The following is a 27,692-nucleotide window of genomic DNA, read 5'->3' on the forward strand; positions in this document are numbered from 1 at the left end:
CTCCCTGCCGAGGTTCGCCAGCCCCAACCCTCTCCGGCCCCGGCAGCTCTGCCCTCCCCTGAAGCCCCGCCCCTCAGGCCCACCCAGTGCCTCTCCTCAGAGGCCTTTTCAGTCCCGCCCCTGGCAAGGGCTACAGTCCCGCCCTCACAGGCCCTCCCAACCCTGCCCCTCACAAGGCCTACAGTCCCGCCCCCACAGGTCCCGCCCCTGGCAGGACCCCGAAGCCACGCCCATCGCAGTCCTCTAGCCCCGCCCCTCGCAGGGCTCCCCTAACTCATCTGCTCATAGCACCCGACCTCCCCGCAGGTCTCCTCATGGCCTCCTCGGCCTCTCCTCCCCAGTCTCCCCTCCCACGGCTTTCTTCGGTGGCCTTGGTCCCTCCCCGGCTGCTGTCCTCAGGCCTCATTGGCCCCTCATCTCCCCAGTAACCAGACCACAACAGTGAGCTTGGAGCATCCAGGACAAGTCAGGCACTCCAGCCCAGCAGGTAGGGACCAGGCCTCGCTCCCCTCAGCCGACGGGGTTGGAGGGATTTCCCCCTCTTCTGTGACCCCCCTCCCCGAACAGCCCCGCCTCGGAGATACCGAGAGCCTAGAAGACCCCCCGCCAGAGTCAGAGCCGCGACGCAAGACAGAATGTGAGAGGTGGGAGGTCGGGAGGGGCATGGGAAGAGACCCTAGAGATGTCCCACTCCAACCCACTGGAGGAATTGAGACTCAAAGAAAGGCCAGAGCTAGTTCTGGGGTCACTCTCTTCCATTCCTAGTCCGTCGCTGTTCATCGCCCGCCCTCCTCCTAGCCCTCTCCTGCTCGCGGTCTGAAGGGGTCCTGTGCCACCCCTACAGGAGCCCCACCCTCTTTGGCCAAGATGCCTTTGGGACTCTCTGCTGGGAGCGCTTGTTCCGAGGATGGAAGCGAGGCCTTCCTGGAGGGAATGGGTAATTCATGCATTCTTTACTTCATTCATTCTTTTCCCGGTTTTCCCATGTTTCAGGTCCTGTGCAGCAGGGCGCTGGGGACAGGGGGGGCCTTCAGGAGCGCCCTCTAGTGGGGAAACGCACAGGCTCCAGAATGGAGGTGGAGCCGGGCAGATGGGCGGGCCAAGCCTGGGGAGTGCAACGGCGGGAAGACTTGGCTGCAGTTTGAGCGGGGCCCAGAACTTCTCTCAGGAATTACCAACAGGAGAAGGAAGGGAAGAGTGTTTCCGCAGAGAGAACAGCATATGACTAGAGCAAGGTTTCTCAGTCTCCACACTGTTGACCCTTGGGGTCAGACGTCAGATCATTCCTTGCTCTCGGGGGGACTGTCCTGTGTGTTGGAGGATGCTCAGTGCATCCCTGGCCTCTACCCACTTCATGTCAGTAGCACCCCCCAGCCTGCCCCCGCACCGTGACAATCAAAAATGTCTTTAGACATGCTCCTGCTTGAGAACCACTGGGCCGTGAGAGATGGGGAGCTAGTGGACGAGACCGGAGAGGTGGGTAGGGTCGGTTTTGTGGGCCCTTGAACACCAGGGTGAAGAGCTGGGACTTTGTCCTGGAGATGCTGGAGGGCCAGGGAGGCCTGTGACAGCTCTAGGTGTAGAAAGACCCTCTGGAGCTGTGAGGGGAGGCCAGGAGGTTAGGGAGGAGGCTGGGGTGATGGGGTGATGGTCCAGAAAGGGGAGGATGAGGCCTGAGCCAGGGGGATGGGCTGAGAGCGAGGAGGCGGGAGGTGGGGCTGAGGAAGGCTGGGCAGTGGGCTGAAGGGGAGGGAGGGAACAGCAATGGTGCCCCGGGGGGGGTCTTGCCACCTGTCCTCAGCTTTCCCAGGTTCCAGGTCCTGCTTCTGGTCCCTGAGGACTGTGAGGCCTCCCAGGAGTGCCCTCTAGTGGGGAAACATGTGTGCCCAAGCCCCGGGTAGGTGTGGGTTTAGGGGAAAAATGCGAAGGTCGGCTTGGGGTACAGGAAGTATGAAGGGACGAGGAAGCTTGAGGGATACAGGAACTGAGGTGCAGCCCTAGACTGGTGTTGGGAACTGGGTCTGCAGTTCAGTTGCAGTTTGTGAGACCCTCAGGGAGCCAGAATTCCTAGGTGCTGGGGAGGGAGGGGCTGGAACCTGGATTCCTATGGAGTCCCTCCCTGGCCTGGTCCCACCTCAGTGGATTGGGAGCTGAGCAGACTGCAGCGGCAATGCAAAGTGATGGAGGGTGAAAGGCGAGCCTACAGCAAGGAAGTCCACCAGCGCATCAACAAGCAACTGTGAGCCAAGCACCTGGGTCCCTGGAGCTGGGGCGGGGCTGTTGAGGAGGTGGGTGCTGGCCTCCTCCTGGGGCTGATGGGGGAGGGAAGGCCCAGTGTGTCTGGACTTTAGTGAGGCCGAGCTCTGCCCCTTTCTGGCTTCCCCTCCACTTCCCTGCCTGGGCAGTGAGGAGATCCAGCGCCTGGAGGGGGTGCGGGACAAACTGCAGGTCCAGATCAGCATTGCCCAGAGCCAGGTCAAGCGGCTGCGGGAGAGCAAGAGGCTGGAAAACATGGATCACCTGCTCAAGTGCCAGGTCCAGGCGCAGGCTGAGGTCAAGGAGCTGCAGGAGCAGACCAGAGCCCTGGACAGGCAGGTGGGTTCTGAGACCAGACTTGGTGGATCTTACTTAGGAGCATGTGTCATAACCTCTTTGAGCCTTACCTTCCTCATCTGAAAAATGGGGTTATTGAAAGCATCTCCCTGGGGGAGTTGTGTTCAGGCTCCGGTAGGAATATGAGTATTTACTGCTTCGCTCAGCCCCACACCTTCAAAAAAGCTGGTTAAGGGGGAAAGATTCACCTTCTGGAGTCAGCGAAACCTGCATTAGAATCCTGGTCATGGCACATCAGCGCTGTGTGACCATGGGCAAGTCTTCACCTCTCTGGGCCGTAGTTTCTTCATCTGCAGAAAGAGGATGTAAGTAATTCAGCAGAGTCTAGACAGATTTTTTTTTTTTTGTCCTGGCCGTGCCATGTGGCATGCGGGACCTTAGTTTCCTGACCAGGGATCGAACCCGTGCCCCCTGCAGTGGAAGCACGGAGTCCTGACCACTGGACCGCCAGGGAATTCCCTAGATAGATTTTTCATCCTGTTTGCTTCAAGACCTTGTTATTTGGCCCTGGAAACAATGTGACTTTTCTAGGCCAGTGTTCTTTTCAGTTTTTAGGACCACGACTCATTGTGACACAGTTCATAAACACACAGATACAGTCCTTTTTGCCACTTCAAGTGACATATTCACAAGTTCCAGGGATCTGGATGTGGACATCTGGGCAGGAGGGTGAGGGGCGTTTTTCTGTCTACTACATGTTCTATAGTTTTATTACATTTGACTTTCAATCAGTCCGTTTGTTCAGCTCTCAATATCACCCTGAGCTGCCTTTTGGAAGCTGAATTCTGTCTGATTCACACACCTCAACATTTCGGCTGTTTCATGGTTGTACAGTGGCTTACTGCGTGTTGACTGCTGAAGCTGGCTTTCCTTAGTCTTTCATGGGAACTTACCAGAGACAGGTCCAACCAGGATGATCTTATTATCTTGACTCCATGGATTCCTTTGCCCTAAGAAACTTGATTATGGAGAATTGTAGGTCAGGTGGGTCGCCTGAATAGAGCTCTGTAAAGTACCACATGAGCTCAAGAAAGGATGTAGTTGTCTGGTGATAGTCATTCATTCAACAAATATTTGTTGAGTGCCTACTAAGTGCCAGGTGCTGTTCTAGATGTTGAAGACACAGTAGTGAACAAAACAGACAGGAGTCTGCTCTCATGTAGTTTACATTCTACTGGGGAGATAGACAATAAGCCAAATAAAAGCCAAAGAAAGGGACTTCCCTGGTGGCGCAGTGATTAAGAATCCGCCTGCCAGTGCAGGGGACATGGGTTCAAGCCCTGGTCTGGGAAGATCCCACATGCCACAGAGCAACTAAGTCCGTGCGCCACGACTACTGAGCCTGCATGCTGCAACTACTGAAGCCCGCACGCTAGAGCCCATGCTCCTCAGCAAGAGGAGCCACTGCAGTGAGAAGCCCGCGCACCACAACGAAGAGTAGCCCCCACTCACTACAACTAGAGAAAGCCTGCGCGCAGCAACGAAGACCCAACGCAGCCAAAGAAAACCCCCCCAAAACCCCCAAAAAACTGAAGAAAGAATTTGTTCCAAAGAAATCACCCAGAATCTCGCACAGAGAGACAAAAAGATGAGAAACTTGGAAGGGTGGTCAAGACAATTGCAGATCTAGTGAGAAGATTTAACAGTTGTCTAATAAAAGTTTCAGAAGTACAGAAAGAGAACGGAACAGAGGTAATGTGTGACAGGATAATATCTGAGAACTTTCCAGAACCAATGAAAGAATGAATCCACAGATTCAAGGCTGCCTTAGAGTCCAAAACAGGATGAATAAAAAAGCCACGCTTATGCAGGACATACGGAAATTTCCAAAATATACAAGCAGCCAGAAAATTTTTAAAAGGCATTACTTTTAAAGGAGCCACAGTTAGACTGACAACTGATTTCTCATAAGAAACATTGGAAGTCAGATTGTAAGAGTCATTGTAACTTCAACGTACTAAGAGACAAAGCTGTCAACTTAGAATTCTATGCCCAGTGAAAATATCATCGAAGAATGAGAAAGCAGAATACACATTTTCTGGCAAAGAAAAATGTAGAGTTAGCCAAACTATATGTGTTGAAGGATCAACTTTTAAAACTTCCCATCTGTTACTGACTGATACTTTTGTAAGGCTTGTGTCTTGTGTGACTTGCCACATGAATTCAACAGCACCCAAGAAGAGTTTCGAAATGCTTAGTCTCATTTTCTGAACCTATCACATTGGAGACTGATGACTGACAGACCTTGGACTTGTACCAGTTCATAGCAAAAATCTATGTAGATATAAAAATTTTTTGATAAAATTCAGCACCCATTCATGTTGAAAACTCTTAGAAAGCCAGGCATAAAAGGAAATTTCCCAAGTTTGATAAAGGGCAACTAAAAAACACCTACAGCAAACATCATATTTAATAGCTGAACATGGAAAAAAAATTCTCCTTGAGATCAGTAACAATATAAGGATGTCAGCAAGCACAACTTCTATTTAACGTTGTACTGGAGGCCCTGTCCAGCGCAGTATTGCCAGGAAAAGAAAAAACAAACAAACAATTTAAAGATTGGAAAGGAAAAAAGGAAATTGTCAGTAGTTGTAGATGATATATTTGTGTACATAAACAATCAAAAAGAATCTAAAGCTAACTTACTCTTAACAAGGTATTTTAACAGTGTGGCTGGATACAAAATTAATATTTCCCTGTGTTAGCAATAACTATTAGAAAATAGAAGAAGAAAAGACAAATTTATAATAGCCGAAAGAAGTACCTAGGAAGAAGTCTAACAAAAGTGTGCAAGACCTCGATAGAGTAAATTGTAAAAGTTTATTGAGGGATATTAAAGAAGAATTTAATAAATGTAGAAATATACCATATTCATGGATTGGAAGAGGTAGTGTTGCAAAATGTCAGATCTCCAAATTGATTTATAGAATCAATGTAATCCCTACAAAACACTAAAAGATTTTATTTTTTTTAAATTTATTTATTTATTTATTTATTTTGCGGTACGCGGGCCTCTCACCGCTGTGGCCTCTCCCGTTGCGGAGCACAGGCTCCGGACGCGCAGGCTCAGCGGCCATGGCTCACGGGCCCAGCCGCTCCGCGGCATGTGGGATCCTCCCGGACCGGGGCACGAACCCGCGTCCCCCGCATCGGCAGGCGGACTCTCAACCACTGCGCCACCAGGGAAGTCCCCTAAAAATTTTTATTTTTAATGGATGGAATTGACAAAGAGATTCTAAGGTTTATAGAGAAGTGCAATGAACAAGATGACTAAAATTTACTTAAAAGAAGAACAATGTGGAAGCATTTGCTCTATTGGTTATCAAGATTTATTATAAAGGTCTTATGGGACTTCCCTGGTGGTCCAGTGGTTAAGACTCCGTGCTCCCAATGCAGGGGGCATGGGTTCAATCCCTGGTTGGGGAACTAAGATCCCACATGCAGCACGATGCGACATAAATAAATCTCTTATAATTGATGCAGGGCTAATCAAGTGGGATAATGGGGCAGAACAGAGAGACTGGGATGAGACCTATGCATATGTGGACACTTGATATTTGACTTCAAGAAATGGAAAAAGGAGGATTCTAATAATGGTGCTGTGAAAATTGGATATCCATACTGTAAGATGAAACCAGACACTTACCTCTCGCTGTCCCCAAAACTAATTCCAGATGGATCAAAGGTCTAAATGTGTGAAAGTGCAGAACATTTCTTAAGTTACAGAAATCTCTACTTTTAAAGGAAAAGATTGATACATTCCATGACTTTAAAATTAGGAACTCCTGTTCATCAAAAGAACCATAAAGAGTGTGCAAACTAAGTCACAGAACTGAAGGTTATTTGTAAGACAGAGCTGACAAAGAACCTAGCATCAAGAACATATAAGGATCTCTTACAAATTATTAAAGAGTCAGCTCAATTTAAAAACAGTCAAAGGAGGGCTTCCCTGGTGGCACAGTGGTTAAGAATCCTCCTACCAATGCAGGGGACACGGCTTTGAGCCCTGGTCCAGGAAGATCCCACATGCTGCAGAGCAACTAAGCCCGCGAGCCACAACTACTGAAGCCCGCGTGCCACAGCTACTGAAGCCCGCGTGCCACAGCTACTGAAGCCCACCCACCTAGAGCCTGTGTTCTGCAATGAAGAGTAACCCCTGCTCACTGCAACTAGAGAAAGTGCAGCAACAAAGACCCAACGCAGCCAAAAATAAATAAATTAATAAATTAATTTTAAAAATAAAAATTAAAAAATTAAAGAAATAAAAACAGTCGAAGGACTTGAGTGGGCACATCACCAAATAAGAAATTCAGATGTCTAATGAATGTAAGAATTATCACTCATCAGTCTTCAGAGAAAGGCAAATGAAAGCCATAAGGAGATATCATTACACACTCACCAGATTTTCAAAAATTAGTGTCCAAAAATACCAAGTGCTGGGGAAAGAAGGAACAGTGGGAACTCTTATGAAGTGTTGGTTGCTAAGACCCCACCAGTTGGTGGGAGTCTAAATTGTCATGAGTATCCTGAAAAGTTTTTTTCCCCCATTATCTATTAAATTTGAAGAGAGGCATACCCTGCGATCTGGGGTCGCAACCACTCCGCATGGATGGTCACCAGAAGCAGTCCTGGGCTCTCCCTGACCGTCACACTCACAGGATCCCATAGGCCGTCACTTGGCACCAGGTTCACTTATCTCTGTAGAAGGAAAGAGGACAAGAAACAACAGCATCTTTGCACAACAGCATCCAGTACATCTTCCTTGAGCATCCAGGGGCTGCTTCTCAGCATTTTCAGTTGGATGATACTGTTTGGGTGGGTGTTGCCCGCCCTGGCATAGGGAAGTTTCATATACAACATGAGCCACCTCTTGTAACAGATCATCAGGGCAGCTTCTAAGACCCCACCAGGAACGTATTCCATTGTAAGAAACACCCCACAGAGAAACCAGTTTTCTATTCAGTCCTGGTCATGTAGGCCTTTGGGGTCTATGCGTCCACTCACAATCCTTCCAGTCTGATATAGTTCACCAATGAGGGGCCGTTTTTGTAATCAGCATTGTTGCCTGGGAACACAGCTGGCATTCTGTATTTACATTAACCCAGTATGTTTCCATGGAAACGGTGTTAGAAGGAAGTAAACCAAAGTCATTTCCCAGTAGAGAATGGTTTAGATTTGTCAGTAAGCCATTCTCCCACCCAACAATTCCGCTTCTGGGTCTATACCCTGGAACCAGGACTCATGAAAACAATGGTGATAGATGCATTATTCATATCATCTACCTCCAAACTGGAAATAACCCAAATGTTCATCAATATTTGAATGAATAAATTGTAGTATATTCTCTTTTTAAAACGTATTTACTTACTTATTTATTTATTTTCGCTGAGCCGGGTCTTAGTTGCGGCATGCAGGATCTTTTTTTAGTTGTGGCATGCGGACTTCTTAGTTGCAGCATTTAGACTCTTAGTCGTGGCATGCGGACTCTTAGTTGCGGCATGCATGTGGGATCTAGTTCCCTCACCAGGGATCGAACCTGGGCCCCCGCATTAGGAGCCCGGAGTCCTACCCACTGGACCACCATGGAAGTCCCATGTAGTATATTCTCATAATGACATAGTATACAACAATAAAAAATTACAATTAAATGTTTGTGGATGAATCTCACAAACATTTGAAGGAAGCAACCGAAGATGTCCATGTCATCATCTCTGGACCCCGTGACTATGTTAGTTTACATGGCAAGAGACTTCGCAGATGTGATTGCAGATTTCGAGTTGGGTAGGTTATCCTGGATTATCTGAATGGGCCCAATTTACTCACAAGTGTCCTTATAAGAGAGAGACAGGAAGGTCAGAGTCAGAGGAGCACGGGCTCTAGGCGCGTGGGCTTCAGTAGTTGTGGCACGCGGGCTCAGTAGTTGTGGCTCACGGGCTCTAGAGCACAGGCTCAGTAGTTGTGGTGCATGGGCTTAGTTGCTCCGCGGCACGTGGGATCTTCCTGGACCAGGGCTCGAACCCGTGTCCCCTGCACTGGCAGGCAGATTCTTAACCACTGTGCCACCAGGGAAGCCCGGTTATGCTATTTAATACTGCACCATAGTAGACTGGAGAAGCTGCCATGCTGTGGAGAGGACCACATGGCAGGGAACTTCTGGGGGCTTCTAGGAGCTGAGGGCCTCAGTCCTGCAACCACAAGGAACTGAATTCTGCCATCAACCACGTGGTGAGTCCTGGATGAGACCGTGGCCCTGGTGACCCCTTGATTGCAGCTTTGTGAGTCCTGAGCAGAGGATCCAGCTGAGCTGTGTCACATTCCTGACCCATGGAAACTTCAAGATAATAAATGGGTGTTGTTTGAAGCCACAAGGTTTGTTGGCCCTCCATATCTACGGGTTCTGTGTATGTGGATTCAACAAACCAAGGATGGAAAATATTTTTTAAAAAAAGAAATTCCAGAAATTTCCAAAAGGTAAAACTTGAATTTTGGGGGCCAGCAACTATTTACATAGCACTTACACTGTATTTACAACTACTTACATAATATTTACATTGTATTAGGTATTATAAGTAATCTGGTCGTGACTTAAAGTATACAGGAGGTTGTACGTAGGTTATATGCAAATACTACGCCATTTTATATAAGGGACTTGAGCATCTTTGGATTTTGGTATCTGAGAGGAGTCCTGGAACTAATCCGCTGTGGATACTGAAGGGTGACTGTAATTTTTCTGCAGAAATGGAAAACTAATATAATGGTCAATTTCAAACTACCAACAATTTAACTCATGTAATTCCTGAAAACGTAACAATCAGCTCTCAAGAGCTGTCCAAGGGGGCCCCAGTATTGCACTGCTAACAGCTCTATTATAGCAGTTTGGACCAAACAACCCATTAAATGTTTGCATCCTAACAACCTAGAAACCATTTGAAAAAATAATATACATAAATTGAAAAAAATTGTGTTTCGTTCTTAAAAACCACAATTACCTGTGGCACGTTTGTGCCTATTGGCCACTTTGCAACTTTTCAGATCTTAGAGTCAGAGTGGACTTGCCACTCTCATTCCACACTGATTTCTGTGCAGTACTTGCTTTTTTTTTAATTGAAAATTTTACTGGGGTAATTGTAGATTCACTTGTGGTTTGAAGAAATAATACAGAGAGAGTCCTTGCACGCTTTGCTCAGTTTCCCCCAATGGAACCATTTTGGGGTATTTGATTTTTATCACAGCAGCTGCTAAAAACTCAGTTTCAGAAAGATGTGACATTGGACTTCCCCAGTGGTTCAGTGAGTAAGACTCCGCACTCCCAATGCAGGGGGGCTGGGTTCGATCCCTGGTGGGGGAACTAGATCCCACAACGCATGCTGCAACTAAGAGTCCGCACCTCGCAATTAAGAACATGCCACAGCGAAGATCTCGCGTGCTGAAACTGACCCGGGGCATCCTAAATAAATAAATAAATATTTTTAAAAAAAAGAAAAAGAAAGAAAGATGTGACATTGGACTTCCCTGGTGGTCCAGGGGTTATAACTCTGCGCTTCCACTGCAGGGGGCACTGGTTCAATGCTTGGTCGGGGAACTAAAATCCCATATGCTATGTGGAGTGGTTAAAAAAAACGCAAAAAAAACAAAACAACAACAACAACAAAAAAGAAAGATGGGACGTCATCAAAAGGAATGTAGCACCGTCTCACGTTGAACCTGGCAACTACCTTGAGCTCCAGGTTCACGTGGTGTCTGACCAATGTCAATGTGTCTCCCTCAAATTTAAAAATATCCCCGTGGTTGCCCCTTTGAGTTTGCTGCAATGCTCTGGGGTGCCTTGGCGCATGCATTCGTTTCCTTGGGCGGCTTATACTACAGAAATTTATTGTCACACAGTTCTGGAGACCAGAAGTCCAAAATCATGATGTCGGCAGGGTTGGTTCCTTTTAAGGGCTGTGAGAATCTGTTCTGTGCATCTTGCCTAGCTTCTGGTGGTTTGCTGGTAATCTTTGGCATTCCTCTGTGTGTAGAAGCGTCACTCCAATCGCTGCCTTCATCTTTTTTTTCTTTTAAAAAATTTTGTAATACAATTTTAAAGGTTATACTCAATTTACAGTTATTACAAAATATTGGCTGTATCCCCCGTGTTGTACAATACATCCTTATAGCCTATTTGACACCCAATAGTTTGTACCTCCCACTGCCCACCCCTATATTGCCTCTCCCCCTGCACTGGTAACCACTGGTTTGTTCTCTATATCTGTGAGTCCGCTTCTTTTTGTTATTTTCACTAGTTTGTTATATTTTTAAGATTCCACATCTGCCTTCATCTTCATCTGGCATTCTCCCTGTTGGCATGTCTGTGTGTGCAAATTTCCCCTTTTTTAGAAGGACGCCAGTCGTGTAGGATTAGGGCCCAACCCAATAACCTCATTTTAACTTGATTACTTCTGTAAAAACCCTGTCTCCAAATAAGGTCACATTCTGAGGTTCTGGGGATTAGCACTTCAACATACGGATTTACAGGGGACTCCATTCAACCCATAGTGGTACACAAATTGGGAAGCACAGTATCAAGCAATTCATTTATTCGTTTAGCCTGCATGCTTTGTTGCATGCCAACTCTGTGTCAAGCACAGAAAAGATAAAAATCTGCCCTCGTGGAGTTTCCAATCTAGTTGGGAAGACAGCGTACCCCAAACAAGTCAAGATGAATACGGGAATGAGAAGGGCAGGTTGGAAGTTGGTTTCAGGCATCAGGGCTCATCCTCCCCTCCTCTTGGTATTGACCAGGATTCTTGGCCTTCCCCAGTCAATAGAAATTGATTAGGGGCCAGACAAGAAATTCAGGCAGGCCTTTACTGGGGCCCCTGCCACAGCAGCAGGGAGCGAGAACAAGTAACAGGTTCCCTTGCTGGCTCCCAGAGGTGGGGCGAGCTTGTCCCTTCTATGGGGTGACGGTAGGGGTGTGTCCACGGGTTGGGCCAGCGGAGTGGCTTAGGTGTTTTGCCCACCCCTCTGGTGGTGTACTGCAGGGGGCGCGCCTAGTACCTTGCTTTTGCTCCCGAACCCCTGTTTTTGCTCCTGACTCTTGAGAAGTGGCAGCTGGGTTTTTTGGTCTTTTTGTACATTCTTGTCCAGAACTTGCCCTAACTACGCATGCATGCAGTTATTTTTTTTAGTCCCTTATAGTTTCCTTTGTATTTTGTTGCCCGAGGAGACGTTTGTCCAGGTGCAGGCACTGCAGCAAAGGGTCCCAGGTCCCAGCCTGTCTCACTCTCAGGCTCTTGTCTCCACTTTGTCTACTGTGTGTGGCGTCCCATCCATCCAGATCACACAGTTCTCCCAAAATACCAGGAAAGGATTCAGGCTGGCTCAGCTTGGGTCACACGTCCATCTCTAAATGGATTGTTTGGACCTGGGTCATGTGGCCGGCAGGGCGGCTCGTTATGGTTGGAAGTCAGATCCACATGGAAGGTTGGGTAGTGACCTCAGAAGAGGGGTACAGCAGGTGGCTGGGGCCACAAGGACCGCAGATGTCAACCACGCTCAGTCACTTACCCTCCCACTCATCTCCCTCAGTCCCTCAATCTCTCCCACATTCAGTCAACAAATAGGCACCGTGTTCTTTCTTCCAGATCCAGGAATGGGAGAGCCGGATCTTTGCCCATGGTAAGGATGTCAAGGCCCCGGGATGCATCCTGGATCAGAAGGTCAAGAGCCAGCGAAGGATCAAGATCCTTGAAGACCAGTTGGACAGGGTGAGGGTCAGCCTCTTAGGTGTCTCCCGACCTGAACTCTTGGGGGAAGAACTGAGCATGGGAGTCAAGTTTCAGAAACGGTGGACCAGATTCCTGGATGCAGAGTGGCCTAAAATAGTGGGTTCCCTAAGTGGGGTTAGGAGACAAGATCCTGGAGGGATGGAGGGTACCCCAGGAAAGGAGACTGATGCTTGGGTCTTGCGGGGGGTGGCCTTGCTCTCAGAGTCCCCAGATTGGGAACGGGCCCCCTACCTGGCAAGCGCCCCCTTCTCGGCTGAGAGTGCAAGACGGAGGCAGGCCAGGCCTCAGACAGACTCTTGGCATCCTCTCCCGCACCCCCCGGCCCCCCATCCCAGGTCACCTGTCGCTTTGACATCCAGCTGGTTCGGAATGCAGCCTTGCGGGAGGAGCTGGATGTCCTGCAGATCGAGAGGAACCGCTATCTGAATGTGGACCGCAAGCTGCAGAAGGTCAGTGGCCCTGAAGCCCAGGACCCCTTGGCCCGGCTGGAGTGGAGGGGACGATGCAAGAGTCACCCTACTTTCTCCAACACTCGGCCTCAAGTACGGAATCGCCCGGAGCCATAGGTTTACTTTCGTCCGGAGGGAATGGAGACCTGAGAAGGTTCCGGGCTGCCCCCAGCAAAGAAAGCAGCCTCATTGAGATTTGCAGAAAGCAGAGATGTCACTTTGAGTATTATCACCCAGGGCAACCAAGGCGCAGGCAGGACCATTTACATTCCGTGCGTTTCTCAATAACCTTTGAAGTCCTTTGAAGAATCCTCCCTCCCTCCTTCCACCTCCCTTCCTTCCTTTATTCTCTCCCTCTCTCTTTCTTTAAGTTTTACTTTGAAATAATTTCAAATTTGCAGAAAAGGTGCAGGAATAGTACAAAGAACTATATATCCTTCACCAAGATTGATAATTTGCCAGATTTACTCTCTCTCTGTCTGTCTCTCTCTGTGTGTAATTAGTTTTACTGAAAATAATTTATTATCACAACTGCCGAACTATTTGAGAGTACGATGCAGACATTACGGTCCTTAGAACTTCAGTGTGTATTTCCTAAGCACAAGACCATTTTCTTATATAAACAAAGTGCCCTTACCCAAGGGCACTGGACATTGTTACAATTCTAAGCAGTCCATATTTAAAGTTTATGATTGTTCCAACAATGTCCTTTATAGCTAATTTAATTATCCTGCTCCAGGCTCTGGGCCAGGGTCCCACATTGCATTTGGTTGTCCTGGCATCATTCATTTGGAACAGTCCCTTGGCCCTTCTTTTTTTGGCTGCGTTGGGTCTTCGTTGCAGCGTGCAGGCTTCTCATTGTGGTGGCTTCTCTTGTTGTGGCGCACGGGCTCTAGGCACGCAGGCTTCAGTAGGTGTGGCGCACGGGCTCAGTAGCTGTGGCTCGTGGGCTCTAGAGCACAGGCTCAGTAGTTGTGGCGCACGGGCTCAGTAGTTGTGGCTTGCTGGCTTAGTTGCTCCGCGGCACGTGGGATCTTTCCGGACCAGAGATCAAACCCGTGTCCCCTGCATTGGCAGGCGGATTCCTAACCACTGCGCCACTAGGGAGGTCCCCCTCGGCCCTTCCTTGTCTCCATGGCTTTGACATTTTGGAAGCATCTAGGCCAGTTGTGCTGTGCGACGTCCCTCAAGGTGGATTTATCTGATCTTTCTCCATGATTAGATTCAAGTTGTGCATTTTTGGTGGAATATCACAGAGGTGGTATTGTGTCATTTGCGGGCATTATATCAGTAGGCACATAATGTAAGTTTGTCCCATAACTAGTAACGTTGACCTTGATTGCTTGGTCAGCCAGGTTTCTCCAATATAGAGTTTTCCTCTTTGTAATGACTGAGTCCAGGGAGGTTCTTCGAGACTATGTAAATATCCTGTCCCCTGATACATTTTCACGCAGTTGTTCTAGCATCCCTTAATGATTTTTGCCTGAATAATTATTATTGTAATGGCTACCAAATGGTGATTCTTCTCTCTCATTTCTTCTTCATTTATAAGATGGCATTTTACTTAAGGAAGAACTTCTTAAGTATATTTATGGGTTATCAGTAAGCATTCGTGTATTCTTACTTTATTCTATGGGTTATAATCCACAGCGCTCATTATGATGTTCAGATTGTCTCAGATTTGGCTGGTGGGAGGCCCCTCAAGCTGGCTTCTCTGTCCTTTTGACAAGCCCATCTTTTTTTTTTTTTTTTTTGGACTCTTCCGGACTTTCTGGGCACAGGAAGATAGTCCAGATTTCCTTGTACTTGATCAGCCTTAACTCTCAAGTTAGCATTTCCCCGTGGAGTCCTGATTCTTCCTAGTGGGGATTCTTCTCTTGGTGCTGAGAAACCAAGTTACAGGCACCAAGCCCATCTTTTTTTTTTTTTTTTTTTTGAACACTTCCGTACTTTCTGGCACAGGAAGATAGTCCAGATTTCCTTGTACTTGATCAGCCTTAACTCTCAAGTTAGCATTTCCCCGTGGAGTCCTGATTCTTCCTAGTGGGGATTCTTCTCTTGGTGCTGAGAAACCAAGTTACAGGCACTAGGAGTCCTCGCTGCTCCTGGGCTGTCCCTGCCTTGAGGCCCTTTCCCTGGAGAGAGCTAGGAAACACACGCACGTATTTTAAAATTGTGAGTTCATGTCTGTGCCTCTCATTCCAGTCCATCACCACTGGGTTATTCCTGAACCTTCCCTATTTTATCTTCCTCTTCCCCACAGTGGGAACCTTGGCTCCATACGTACTCACTTGTTCAGTCCTACAAAACAGATAAGAGAGGTTCAGAATTGCTATAGCTGTCCTAACACCCCCTGAACCTGAGCGTTCAAGATTTGTTTGCAGATTGTTTTGTTCTCTGAGGGCACGGGTATCTATCTATCTATTTATCTATCTCACACTGTTGTATTCAGAAGTCACTGGGATTAGTTCCTATTTTTTTGGTCTTCTCTGTGGTTCTGTTCTTTGTTTGAAATACAGTTAGGTTCACTTGCTTCCGTTTGTATTTGGTTTTAGTTCTCTCCCCTATCCTTGTTGATTTAATTTTCTTTATGAATATGTAAACCATTGACCAGGGTTCCCAAATCAAAACTATGCCAAAAGGTAAGCCACAGAAACATCATTTCCTCACCATCTCTTCCACTTCATTCCCATTCAGCGCCCATAGTTTCTGGTTATCCATCCTAGGTTTCTTGTTAACAAAAGTGTATGTGTTTGTGTGTTGTGTGTGTGCACGTGTACACATACACATGCACATGTATTTATACATACATATATATGTATGTGTGTATTACATCAATATATACACACATTATATACGTATATGTATGTGTATGTGTGTATACATGTTTATATACATTAATACATATACACACATTATGTATATGTATAAAAAATATATATATATATATAATTTCCTCTTGTCTGTCTCCTGACATAACCCTTTTTACGCATAACTCTGCAAAGACACTTCCATAGAACTAGAAAAGAGATTAGCGTGGTCACAATCATGAAATTCACACAAATTTCTGACCCCCACCACAAAGTTAGGTCAGCACTCTTAGGAATATTCTGGGTTGGGTGTTTCACTGCATTCCTTATTTGTTTATTTATTTATTTATTTTTGGCTGTGTTGGGTCTTTGTTGCTTCGCGCGGGCTTTCTAGTTGCGGCGAGCGGCGGCTGCACTTTTCTTTGCGGTGCGTGGGCTTCTCATTGCAGTGGCTTCTCTTGTTGCGGAGTATAGGCTCTAGGCACGCGAGCTTCAGTAGTTGTGGCATGCGGGCTCAGTAGTTGTGGCGCACGGGCTTAGTTGCCCCGCAGCATGTGAGATCTTCCCGGACCAGGGCTCGAACCCGTGTCCCCTGCATTGGCAGCCGGATTCTTAACCGCTGCGCCACCAGGGAAGTCCAACGTTTCACTGCATTCCTGCTCATCAATCTGGCCTTCCTTTCACTTGGTACCTGTTTAAAATCCCTTTCACCGATTGCCGCTAATTAGGAAGGTCCAAGTTTCTAAGGCCCAGGAGCCTCACTTCTTATTGGGGAAACGTGGGGCTTAAAGGAGGGCCCTCCAGAGATGAGGGTGTTAGAAGTGGTATCTGTTTTGTTCTCTTGGCAGGAGATCCAGCTCCTGCGGGACACGGTCAGGACCCTAATGGTCTCCTCCACCTCTGCCTACACCATCAGGTAGGGCCCCTGGAGGCATCCTAGATGACTCAGTCCATGCATTTTCTTAAGGAAGTGGTGGGAAGGTTCCAAACTCACTAAATAGATTGTCAGAACATCCTTTTTTTTTTATAAGGTGCCCCTTTCTCTCCCCCCTCCACTGATTTCCCAGCTTCTCGGGCAAGGTCCCTCTCCTTGGGTGTATGAATTAACCTCTTTAGCCCCAGTCTGTTAATGGCATGTAGCCCATAGGGATGTAGAAAGGCTTAAGGGGAATTCCCTGGCGGTCCAATGGTTAGGATTCTGCACTTTTCACTGCCATGGCCCAGGTTCAATCCCTGGTCCGGGCGCTGAGATCCCACAAGCCACAGGGCGTGGCCAAATAAACAAACAGAGAGACTTAAGGGACTTCCCGGGTGGTCCAGTGTTGAGAATCTGCCTCCCGACGCAGGGGACGCGGGTTCGGGTTCGATCTCTGGTCCAGGAACTGCTAAGATCCCACATGCCTCGGGGCAACTCAGCCCGAGCACCACAGCTAGAGAGAAGCCCGTGTGCTGCACCTAAGGCCCAACGCAGGCAAAGATAAACAAATATTTTTTAAAAAATAGAGAGACTGGGGCTTCCCTGGTGGCGCAGTGGTTGAGAGTCCGCCTGCCGATGCAAGGGATACGGGTTCGTGCCCCGGTCCGGGAGGATCCCACGTGCCGCGGAGCGGCTGGGCCCGTGAGCCATGGCCGCTGGGCCTGCGCGTCCGGAGCCTGTGCTCCGCAACGGGAGAGGCCACAGCAGTGAGAGGCCCGCGTACCGCAAAAAAAAAAAAAAGAAAAAAAAAATCTCTTCCTGAGGCTGCTGGGCCCCGATTGTCTTCAGGCTGAGATAACCCACATGCCCAAGTGGCGCCTTCTGGGGTGGCTTATTCTGCTCCCCTCAGTTGCCCGTTCAACTGGTGTCGTTGCCATCCTCGAAGGCCTGCAAGGCCGCTGCTCTTTATTAGCAGAGTAACCCCGCCCTCCTGACACCTATCTTAAGAAGGGCTGTCTAGAGCATCACTTCTCAAACTTTAAAGGGCATTTGAATGCCCTGAGGACTGTCTTAAATACAGATTCAGATTCCGAAGCTCTCAGATGGGACCTGAGGTTCTACATTTCCAGCCAGCTCCTGGGTGATGCTGATCTGCTGGTCCCTGGACCACACTTCAAGTAATAGAGAGACTTAAGTAAGTGCACATAGCAGGGGGCCAGGAACGTAGGAAGCATCAGTGAATGACTGTAATTAGATTGATATTTGTCAGTATAGGTTGAAAGGGACAGAGATTCTCTCAAGCCACCTTCAGATAAAGGATCACGTTGTATGGAGTCTAGAAGCCCCAGCTGCTCTGCTAACGGACGCGTCTCTCTGCCTCTGGGCTCTCAGGGGTCCCATGCTCTCTCTCTTATCCCAGTGGCTTCTTACCTTCTATTCAGTGTCTTGTTTCTACCACATGACTTCCGCTTATCATGGTTCATGATTCCTCATGACATCGGTTTTAGTCCAAATCTACCTTATGGTTTCTATGATCTTTCTTTCTTTGTTCCTCCTTTCTTTTCTTTCTTTCTTCCTTCCTTCCTTCCTTCCTTTCTTTCTTGCTTTCTTTCCTCTCTCTCTTTCTTCCCTTCCCTTCCCTTCCCCTTCCTCCCTCCCTCCCTTCCTTCTTTCCTTCCTTCTTCCTCTCTGTCTTTCCTTCCCTTCTCTGTCTTTCTTTTCTTCTTCCTTCCTTCTTTTGAGTTAGGATGCACATAAAATTCACCTTTAAAATATTTATTTATTTATTTGTTTTCGGCTGCGTTGGGTCTTCGTCGCTGCGCGCGGGCTTTCTCTAGTCGCGGCGAGCGGGGGCTACTCTTCGTGGTGGTGCGCGGGCTTCTCACTGCGGTGGCTTCTCTTGTTGCGGAGCACGGGCTCTAGGCGCACGGGCTTCCGTAGCTGTGCCGCGCGGGCTCTAGAGCACAGGCTCAGTAGTTGTGGCGCACAGGCTTAGCTGCTCCGCGGCATGTGGGATCTTCCCGGACCAGGGCTTGAACCCGTGTCCCCTGCATTGGCTGGCGGATTCCTAACCATTGCGCCACCAGGGAAGTCCCAAAATTCACCATTTTTAAATGTACCATTCAGTGGCATTTAGTACACTGATAATGCAATCATCACTTCTGTTTTCATCACCCCCAAAGGAGACCTGTAACCATTAAGCAGTTATTCTCTCTTTCCCTCTTCCCCAACGCCCTGGCAACCACTAGTCTCCTTCCTGTCTCCACGATTTACCTATACATCTGCCTTTCCGTAAATTTACCTTTCTGTTTCATGCAAATGGAATCAGACAACGTGTCCTTTTGTGTCTGGTTCCTTTCACTCAGTGCAATGCTTTCAGGGTTCACCCACGTTGTAGCATCTCTCAGTACGTCATGCCTTTTTATGGCTGATTCTGTAATTTGTTACCTGTGGTCCTCCATGACCTCTTCAGAGCCTTGACTCATGGCTTCTGTTCACGCATAGCTCTGGCTTCTTCTTAACTTGGCCTTCATAACGTGACCTTTGGTGGCTTCTCTCTATACGTCCTTTTCGCTTCGGCTTCCCCGCTGACCCCTTCTCAGCATTTCCCAGTTCAAATTCCGAGGAGAGGATCTGACTGGCCCGGCTCATCTTTTCTGCCACGTCCCACAAGTGCTGGCCTGCTGGCCTGTCTTTGCATCACCAGGATCTAGCCTCTGCCAACACTCCTCCAGTTGACTGCAGTGGGCAGCCTAGCTGGGTGCAAAGATAGGGTGGTTTCCGTTAGAAGGCAGGGGGCAGCTGTCAGGACCAACTCTTCTGTCAGACCAGCCAGTGTCTCCAGTGCTTCCTTGCTGGCTGACCTGGGCAGGTCACTTGCCCTCTCTGAGCCTCAGTTTCCTCTACTGTGACATGGCAACAATAATGGTATCTACCTCATGGGCTGCTGTGGGGGCTTATGGCGTGCTGCTTTAGAGCATCTCCTGCAGGGCCAGGCTCTTGGGAAGCTGGGTTCCCTCCTCCAGGCCCTTCTGTTGGCCCGAAACCCAAGGCACAGAAAGAACTGTGAGTCCTAATCCCTGAGGGGCTGCTAGAGGGGTCGCCAGGGGCTAGGGCTGGTGGGTGCCAGGAGAGGACTTGCAGCAAGGAGGACTGACCTGAGTAAGCCTCAGAGGAACTTGAACAGAGCAAGAAGCTCGTGCCCTGAGTCGAGGCAACCAAGGATGGCAAAGGTGTGGAAAAGGGAGCTAGGATGTCCATGGGCAGGGACCTGAGGCGACTGACCTGCTGTTCTCCCAACCTAACGGCCCTCTGACCTTTGATCCTGTGACCTGTGAAGTAGGCTTGGGGCACTCTGAGTTTACAGTTGGCTGCACTATGTTTAAAAGCTTAAAAGCTCCACCTTCGGCCAAGCAGGCCAGGGGAGTATCAGTGAGTGAGCCGCCTCCCTGACTCTGACCTATAACCCCATCCTGACCCACCTCTAGGAACCTAGACAATTTTCTGCCTTTTGTGACCACAGGGTAACGGCAACCTGATTCTGCCCCATCCCTGTGACTCCAGGCTGACCTCACCCGTCCCTGAGACCCCGGGCTAACTGTACCCCATCCCCCCCCCCAACCCCAGGATGACCCCGCGCATCCCTGTGACTCAAGACTGACCCTGCCCCATTCACCCTCCAACCCCAGGCTGACTTCACCCATCCCTGTGACCCCAGGCTGACCCCACCCATTCCTGTGACCCCAGGCTGACCCTGCCCCACTCACCCTCAAACCCTAGGCTGACCTCGCCCCTCCCTGGGCCCCAGGATGAACCCAAATCCAACCTCCAATCTCCCTGACCCGGGTCTAACCCCCCCCACCCCTCCCAGGGAGGAGGCGAAGACCAAGTTAGGCATGCTGCGGGAGAGGGCAGAGAAGGAGGTGGCCCAGAACGACACGGAGGTGCAGATCTTGCAGCGGCAGATCGCGCACTTGGAGCAGCTGCACCGCTTCCTCAAACTCAAGAACGGCGATCGGCAGCCCGATCCCGCCGTCGTGGAGAAGCGCGAGCAACGGGGTGAGGCCGGGGCCGCCACCTCTGCCTGCAGCAGGCCGGGCGAGGGGAGGGGCGGAGCGGCTCGCTCCAGGTCTCGCCGCGGGGCGGGGCCGGCCGGGGGGCGGGGCCGGAGGGGCGGGGTCTGCGCGGCTGCGCTGTTGTTGCCCCCTCCCCAGCAGCGTCCCCAGCCAGGCCCCTCCGTCTGCCCCGGTGGCCGCCCCCGACGCCGACCTCACTGCCCCCTCATCCCCCAGCCCGGGAGGTGGCCGAAGGCCTCCGGAAGACCTCCCAGGAGAAGCTGGTGCTGCGCTACGAGGACGCCCTGAAGAAACTGTCCCAGCTGACCGGGGAGAGCGACCCGGACTTGCTGGTGGAGAAATACCTGGAGTGTGAGTCCCTGGGGGTAGGGAGTGGGGATGGAAGGGGCGGGGGGAGGGCGGCAGGAGCACGGCGCCCAGCCCCCCGGAATCTGTCTCGGTCACCGAGGGCCTCCGCTTCGGCCCGGGGGACTCCTCCACCTGCGCTGGAGGGACCAGGAATCAGGCTCCGCCCTACTCGCCTCTTCCCGTCCGCCCTGCCTCCGCCCCTCTCTCTCCGCCCTTTCTCCCCAACCTCTCTCCCACCCCCGTCTCGGGCCTTCTGACCCCTTCCTTCTCTGTGTGTCTCCACCCGTCTGCATCTCTCTGTCCTCACTGAGTGCATCTCCGTCTTTTTCTTTCTGTCCAGTTTCCCTGGCGTGTCTGCCTTCCCGCCTCCCCCATCCGTCTCCCCTTCCCCGTTCCCTCCTCCTCCGCCTCCCTCTTTCCTGGGCCTGCGGGCCACCCTGGGAATCTTCCCCTCAACCTCTGTGTGCCTGTCTCCGTGTCCCTGTTGCTGTCTTTCTCCCGGGGTCTAATGTTCTCTCTTTACCCACCTTTACCGTTTTCTCTCCCTCACTTCTCTGTTTCTCTGTGTCTCCCTCGGCATTTCTGTGACTTTCTCTCGGTCGCTATCTCTTTCCGTCGCTCTGCCTTGCCCCGTATTTCTCTGTGTGTCCCCTGTGTCTGTTTCTTTGCCTGTAACTCTCCGTCTCTGTCTCTCTGTGTCTCAGTGTCTTTGTTGCCTTTCTCAGCATCTCTTTCTGTGCCCTTCTGTGTGTGTGTCTCTCTGTTTGCTGGTCTCTGTCTCTCTGGACCCTGCCTTTCCCGACTCGCCCCCAGTGGAGGAGCGGAACTTCGCCGAGTTCAATTTCATCAATGAGCAGAACTCAGAGCTGGAGCGTCTGCAGGAGGAGATCAAGGAGGTGAGCGAGACCCGCCCCCCTCCCCCGCCACGCCCCGCCCCCGCCCCTCCTCCACCCGCGTCGGCACCCCCTCCCGAGCTGGGCCCAGCGTCGCGCCCCTGCCCGTGTAGATGCAGGAGGCCTTGGTGAGCGGGCGCCGCAGCGAGGAGGACCGCCGCTCGCGGCAGGAGCAGCAGCGGGCCGAGCTGCAGCAGCGCGTGGACGAGGTGCACACGGAGGCCGAGAACCTGGAGGCCCGCTTCCAGAACTTTCGCGGGCGGCTGGAGAAGCTCAAGACTGGTGAGCGCCCGCCCCGGCTTCTTCATCTGGAAGGATGCGATGAGCAGGCGGAGAGCCCTGCCCGGGCTGGCCACGCGGAGACATTCCGCGGACCACTTTGTGCACTCCCTTGTCGTCTGTCCCATATCCGTCCAACCATCCGTTCACTCATCCGCCATCCATCCTGCATTCAGCCATCTGTCCTGCACCCATCATCCATTCATCCTTCCAGCGTGGAGTCCATGAGAGCCAGGCAGCCCTGGCTTTGAATCCCAGCTCCGCCATTTGTGAACTTTGCTGTGTGGTTTCCTCTGTGGGAGCCCCTCCGGAAGTGGAATAGCAGAGCCTAGTCTGTAGGGTCGGCATGAGAATTAGATGGGATGACGGATGGAGAGAGACTGGGAGGTGGCAGTGGGGGGGGCGGAGCAAGCAGGAGGGCCACCTCGTGCTGCGCGGTCGGAGCTCAAGTACTGGCAGACCCTCTTTCCCTCTGTTGTGGGGACTGCGGTGACAAGGCCTGTGCTAGGTGGTGAGGTCCGGGCAGGGGGAGGGCGGGGAAGAGACTGACACGGGCTCTGGATACTCGTAACCCAGGGGCTGGGAAGGAGGACAACATGGGCCCTGCAGGAGCAAGAGTATGCCTGAACTCAGGGTGGAGGGCAGGACCAGGATTTGGGGGGCCCAGTGCAGAATGAAAATGCGGGGCCCCTTGTTTAAAAACTGGCAAGAATTTCAAGTGGCAATAGCAGAGCATCAGACCAAACGTGGGGCCCTTCTCAGCACGGGGCCCTGTGCCCGTGACATTGGCTCTGCTGGGGTCACAGGGGAGGTCTCCTGGGAGCCATGATGCTTGAGGCTGATTTTGAAGGATGAGTATTTAACCGGAAAACTGGGGAGAGGGGATGCTCCCAGCAGGCGGGGCCGAGGCTCGGAGGTGCATCCAAGGAAGGCAGGTTCTTCGTGCAGAGAGGGCGTGGATGAGAGTTGAAGAGGGTCAGATCCTAAACGGATGCCAGGCTGAGGCTTTTTCCTGGGGGTGCTGGGGAGCCCTGGGAGGGTTGTGAGCAGGAGAGGGGGGTGGATAGGAGGGAGGGGGGTGAGGATGGAGAGGGAGAGATGGAGCACAGAGGCGTCGGGCTGAGCGACTATGGGGGGTGAGGCACACGGGGGTCTAGCCCGGTGGGGGTGCAGTGGGGAGCCTGGGAGGAGGAGCTGCTCGGGGGGGCGGTGAGCCTGATCTCAGTGTGAGTGGTATTGCGGACTGTTCGGAGAGGGACCCCGGAGGAAGCTGTATATGAGCCTGGAGCTCAGGTCGGGGAGGCAGGGGAGGGTGGTAGGGGATGCCCCAGGCTGGGTGCAGATTTCTGTCAAGGTCATGGGTGCATCTTATTTCATTCACGATAACCAGTTAACTCAATACAAGCGGGCCAATTGTGAGAGCGGGTCACAGCCTTGGTGCTGCTGTGAATTTCCTCCGCTCTCTCCCGTGGAGCACGTGTGTGTGTTTCTGTGGGAGAAGCACCTCCTGAGCCGCGGACTCGCTGGGTCGGGTGGAAGCTGGGTGATTCTGAGCCGTGAGCAGAGGACTGGCCGCGTGGAGGTGCCCTTGTCACGTTTTCCTTGGACTTCCCTCGCTTTTTGCCCTCTGTCGTCTGGAACCCCGTGGCCGGGCACACCGCGATGCCCTCCCCCCGCCTGGCTGTCTGAACTTGGGCAAGTCCCTTGGCATCTTTGAGCCTCGCTTGGGCAGCAGGGCCTTGAGGAGAGGAGAGGGTGGCACCCCGTGGGCACCGGGTCCACGATGGCCTGTCCCCTCTGACCCCAGGTATCCAGCGCCTCTTCACCAGAGCCCAGTGTGACAGCACCGTCATCAGTGACCTCCTAGGGGTCAAGATCCACATGAGAGACCGGGACATAGGCCTCTTCCTGGGCCTCATCGAGAAGCGGCTGGTGGAGCTTCTGACGGTGCAGGCCTTCCTCGAAACCCAGGTTGGGGTGCAGACGGTGCGGAGTGGGGACAGGGTGCCGGGGCCTTGGAGACGGGCCCGAGCGGAGCACTGGCTTCTCCACCCTCCAGAACAACCTCTCTGCCAGCTCGCCTAACGCTGCCCTCCTGGTGCTGGGCCAGAGCCCCGAGAATCTTCCCAAGAAAGTGGCCCCACCTCAGCCCCCTGACAATCTGTGAGCCAGAGGGCAAGGGTCAGGGAGCTTCCACGGGGGCAGAGGAGACACCGGGAGGGAGGGTTTCAGGTGTGGGCGGGCCCCTGGGCCTGGAGGGTGAGTGGGGCTCGGGGGCGGGGGAGTGGACGATGAAGTGGGCACTTCGGGGGAATCAGGAGGAGTAAGGGCTCCGGGGACATTCGATGGGCCCCCGGGTGGGCCCGAAGGGGAAAGGGCGCTCAGAGCCCGGCGCACGGCTGAGGGTCTCAGGGCCTAGCAACGGGGCGCCATCGGCCTTCTGAAGGTCGAGGAGTAGAGTCCCTTCCTGTCTGCCACGCACTTTAGTGAGGAGCCCCCAGGCTTTGAGGCCAACTGCGACTACCCGCTGAGCAAGGAGGAGCTGCTGAGCCACGTGGTGCAGTCGGTGAGGACGGGTGCCCGCGGGTGCGGGGCAGCGCCTCCTCCTCTGGGGCCCTAACTCGCCTCCCCCGCAGCTGGAGGCCCGGGAGCAGGCGAGGGGGAAACACCTGAAGGAGCTGGCCGAGGCCGTCAAGAAGGTGGACAGCACCCCGAGCGTGACCCTCTCCAGCACCCAGGCCGGCTCCGGCCCGCCCCCGCTGCCCAAGAGCCCCAGCGCTGTCCCCGGCTCCCTCATGAGCCACAGGACCGGCGGCGTCCTGGCGTCCAGCGGAGGCCACACGACCTTCGGCTCCACCGGCGCCGTCACCGGGGGACTTATGTCCAGCCGGGGCTCGACTGCGGGCCGAGTGATCTTCAGATCCCCCAACTCTAGCAGCTACCTGGGGTCCACTGGATACTTGGGGTCCAGCAGAGGCCACGAGAGCTTTGGGGGCTCGGAGAGCAAAGGCCCTGAGTCAGAATCGAGTGGAGGCCTCGAGTCCAGCAGAGGCCAAGTCTCAAGCACTGGCCCTGCCTCTAGCACCGGCCGGGTCTCCACCACCAGCAAAGATTCCCAGAGCAACTGCTAGGGGCACCCAGCCCCCACCCTGCCCCTGGCTCCTTGCAGGGCCTTCTCTGGGTCTCTGCCTCTCAATTTCCCCTATGACTCTCCATCTTTCTCACCCAGCTCCGGGTGAACTGCCTGCACACCTGTCTGCATCTCCCCTTCGCTACGTCTCTGCATCTCTTCCCATCAGCTCCCCCTCATCTGTCGCCTGGTCCCCCTCTCTGGTTTCCGACCTGCCCTTCCCTTTCGGTTCCCTAATCTTCTGTTCTCTAGGCTTCCCGTTCAGTGTGTCTCTGTCCTGCCTCCATGTTTGTCTCCCCATCTCTGCTCTGACCTCTCTGATTATCGCCCCCCACCTCCTGTTTCGGCTTCCCCATTTCTAAGTCCCTCTCCTCTCCTCCATCTCCCAGGCCCTCCTCGCATCTCATGTCCCTGTCTCTGTAGCTCCTCATTCTTTGTCCTCCTCAAGAGTCCCCAGTACTGACCAGTGGGGGAAGAATGGGGGCAAAGACATCAGGGTCAGCATGAGCTGTGACCACAGGAAATAAAGGTCAGAGTCTGATTTTTACGCCAGCCTGGTTACAAGCGTATATGTGAGTGAGTGAGCATTAAGACATGGCTGTTTCCTCTACCTTTGGCCCAGAAGAAAATGTATGACCCTGTCCCTATTCCCTGCCATTCATTCATTTACTCTTTTTTTTTTTTTTTTTTTTCTGAGACGTCCACATTTCAGGCTTTACTGAGAACCAGGAGCCGTATCAGTCAGGATAGGCTGGGTTATGCTGCAGTAAGAAGCAACCCCAGAATCTCAGTGTGTACCTTTAAAATTTTTTAATTTATATTTTGGAATTCTTCATATCTCAAGAGAGGGGCTGAAAGCAGCATGTCAACCTTGCTACCTCAGAATTGCACAGGAAAGAAAAAAACCCCCAATTGCCCACCACATCGTTGATTAATTAGCTTTAATCAAGACATATAAAGAATATAAATAGTGACAACAGAGAGAAAGTATTAAAGAAAAATAAGGGACCTGGAACTCATTTTGTTCTCACAGATGCAGTTCAACACACAGACTTCATAAGAATGCTTTAAGAACACAAAACAGGGCTTCCCTGGTGGCGCAGCGGTTGCGCGTCCGCCCGCCGATGCAGGGGAACCGGGTTCGCGCCCCGGTCCGGGAGGATCCCACGTGCCGCGGAGCGGCTGGGCCCGTGAGCCATGGCCGCTGAGCCTGCGCGTCCGGAGCCTGTGCTCCGCAACGGGAGAGGCCGCAGCAGAGGGAGGACCGCATACCACAAAAAAAAAAAAAAAAAAAAGAACACAAAACAGTCTTCAAAATTGGACTTAAAAAATTGGACAAAATTGGAGGTGACTCTCGCCTGTGTGTGTCGGGGCTGCGAGCAGGGGTCGCCACCTTCTACTCTCAGCCATCCCGGCAGTTCAGTCATCGGTGGGCCTGGCACCGTTTGCTAATTTAGTGCAAACCTGGGCTCACTAGTTTTGTTTGTAAAATAATTAATCCATCGGAATCATGGGATTTAATTTCCCGTCGTGAGGGAAAGGGCTATCGATCTTGTGATCTGATGAGAAAGCTTACCTGTATCTATGCAGTTTACAGGCAGGATGTTAAAAGCAGGGCAGCAAATGATCAAGACAACCCAGCAGGGTGACAGCCTTCTTCTGGAGGCCATAGTCGCTGGACCTGACCACAACTCCTACAGTTTTGGGCATCCTAGAAAACATTTTTGTTGGAATCGCTCCTGAGAAATATTCATAAGGAACAGGAGATGTTGGAATGAATTATTAATTTTCACAGTCTCTTTAGTGCACAGTACAAAGTTAATAATTTTGTAAAAGTTCTCCCCTTCACACCGTATCAAATCAGATCCTTTGAATTAACGATATGATGCAGAATCCCGTCTCTTCCCTAACAGTTGCAGGAGAGGGGGACTCTCCATCTCTTTTCCCATTGATTGGACAAACATTTATTGAGTACTTGCTACGTGCCATACAGGGTACCAGGCTGTGGGGATATAACAGCGAACAAGAAATTTAAAAACGGGTATTTCAGGAAGGCGATGGAAATGGCAACTCCCTAGGATGTGACTTCTGGAAGTTAGGCTGTCATTCTCACCTTCTCCTTTGGGACCTGGGAAGTCTCATCTTGGCGGGGTGCAGAGTCACGGCCAGCGGCCCTATTTGCCATCCCAGAGGGACTTCCTCTTCTTTCTCTCCTAAGACAGGACAATGAGCTCAGAGAAGCCGGACCCTCGGGTCTCCCCTCCCCAGAGTGGTCTCAGACCCCTCTAGCAGGAGGCACGCAGCCTTAAACACCCCACCCCGAGTCTCAGCCACCTCAAGGGCCCTAAAGCTACACTGAGCTGCTAGAACTGAGGCCACCTAGAGAAAAGCCAAGAGAATCAAAGCCA

General features: G+C 51.4%; 1 protein-coding gene across 1 annotated transcript; it reads left to right on the forward strand.

The window, feature by feature from the left end:
- Window positions 1-292: 292 nt before the first annotated feature.
- ODAD1 (outer dynein arm docking complex subunit 1) lies at window positions 293-25,463 on the forward strand. The gene is made up of 15 exons (XM_024132444.3): window positions 293-487; window positions 799-937; window positions 2,140-2,239; window positions 2,406-2,595; window positions 12,240-12,362; window positions 12,719-12,832; window positions 16,491-16,558; window positions 20,430-20,617; window positions 20,851-20,985; window positions 21,796-21,878; window positions 21,989-22,157; window positions 23,962-24,125; window positions 24,214-24,317; window positions 24,642-24,720; window positions 24,791-25,463. The coding sequence occupies exons 2-15, from the start codon at window positions 868-870 to the stop codon at window positions 25,283-25,285; spliced, it is 2,082 nt and encodes a 693-aa protein (XP_023988212.2). The 5' UTR covers window positions 293-487; window positions 799-867; the 3' UTR covers window positions 25,286-25,463.
- Window positions 25,464-27,692: the final 2,229 nt, after the last annotated feature.

The sequence above is a fragment of the Physeter macrocephalus genome, chromosome 17 (genome assembly GCF_002837175.3).
Source record: "Physeter macrocephalus isolate SW-GA chromosome 17, ASM283717v5, whole genome shotgun sequence".
Lineage (NCBI taxonomy): Eukaryota > Metazoa > Chordata > Mammalia > Artiodactyla > Physeteridae > Physeter > Physeter macrocephalus.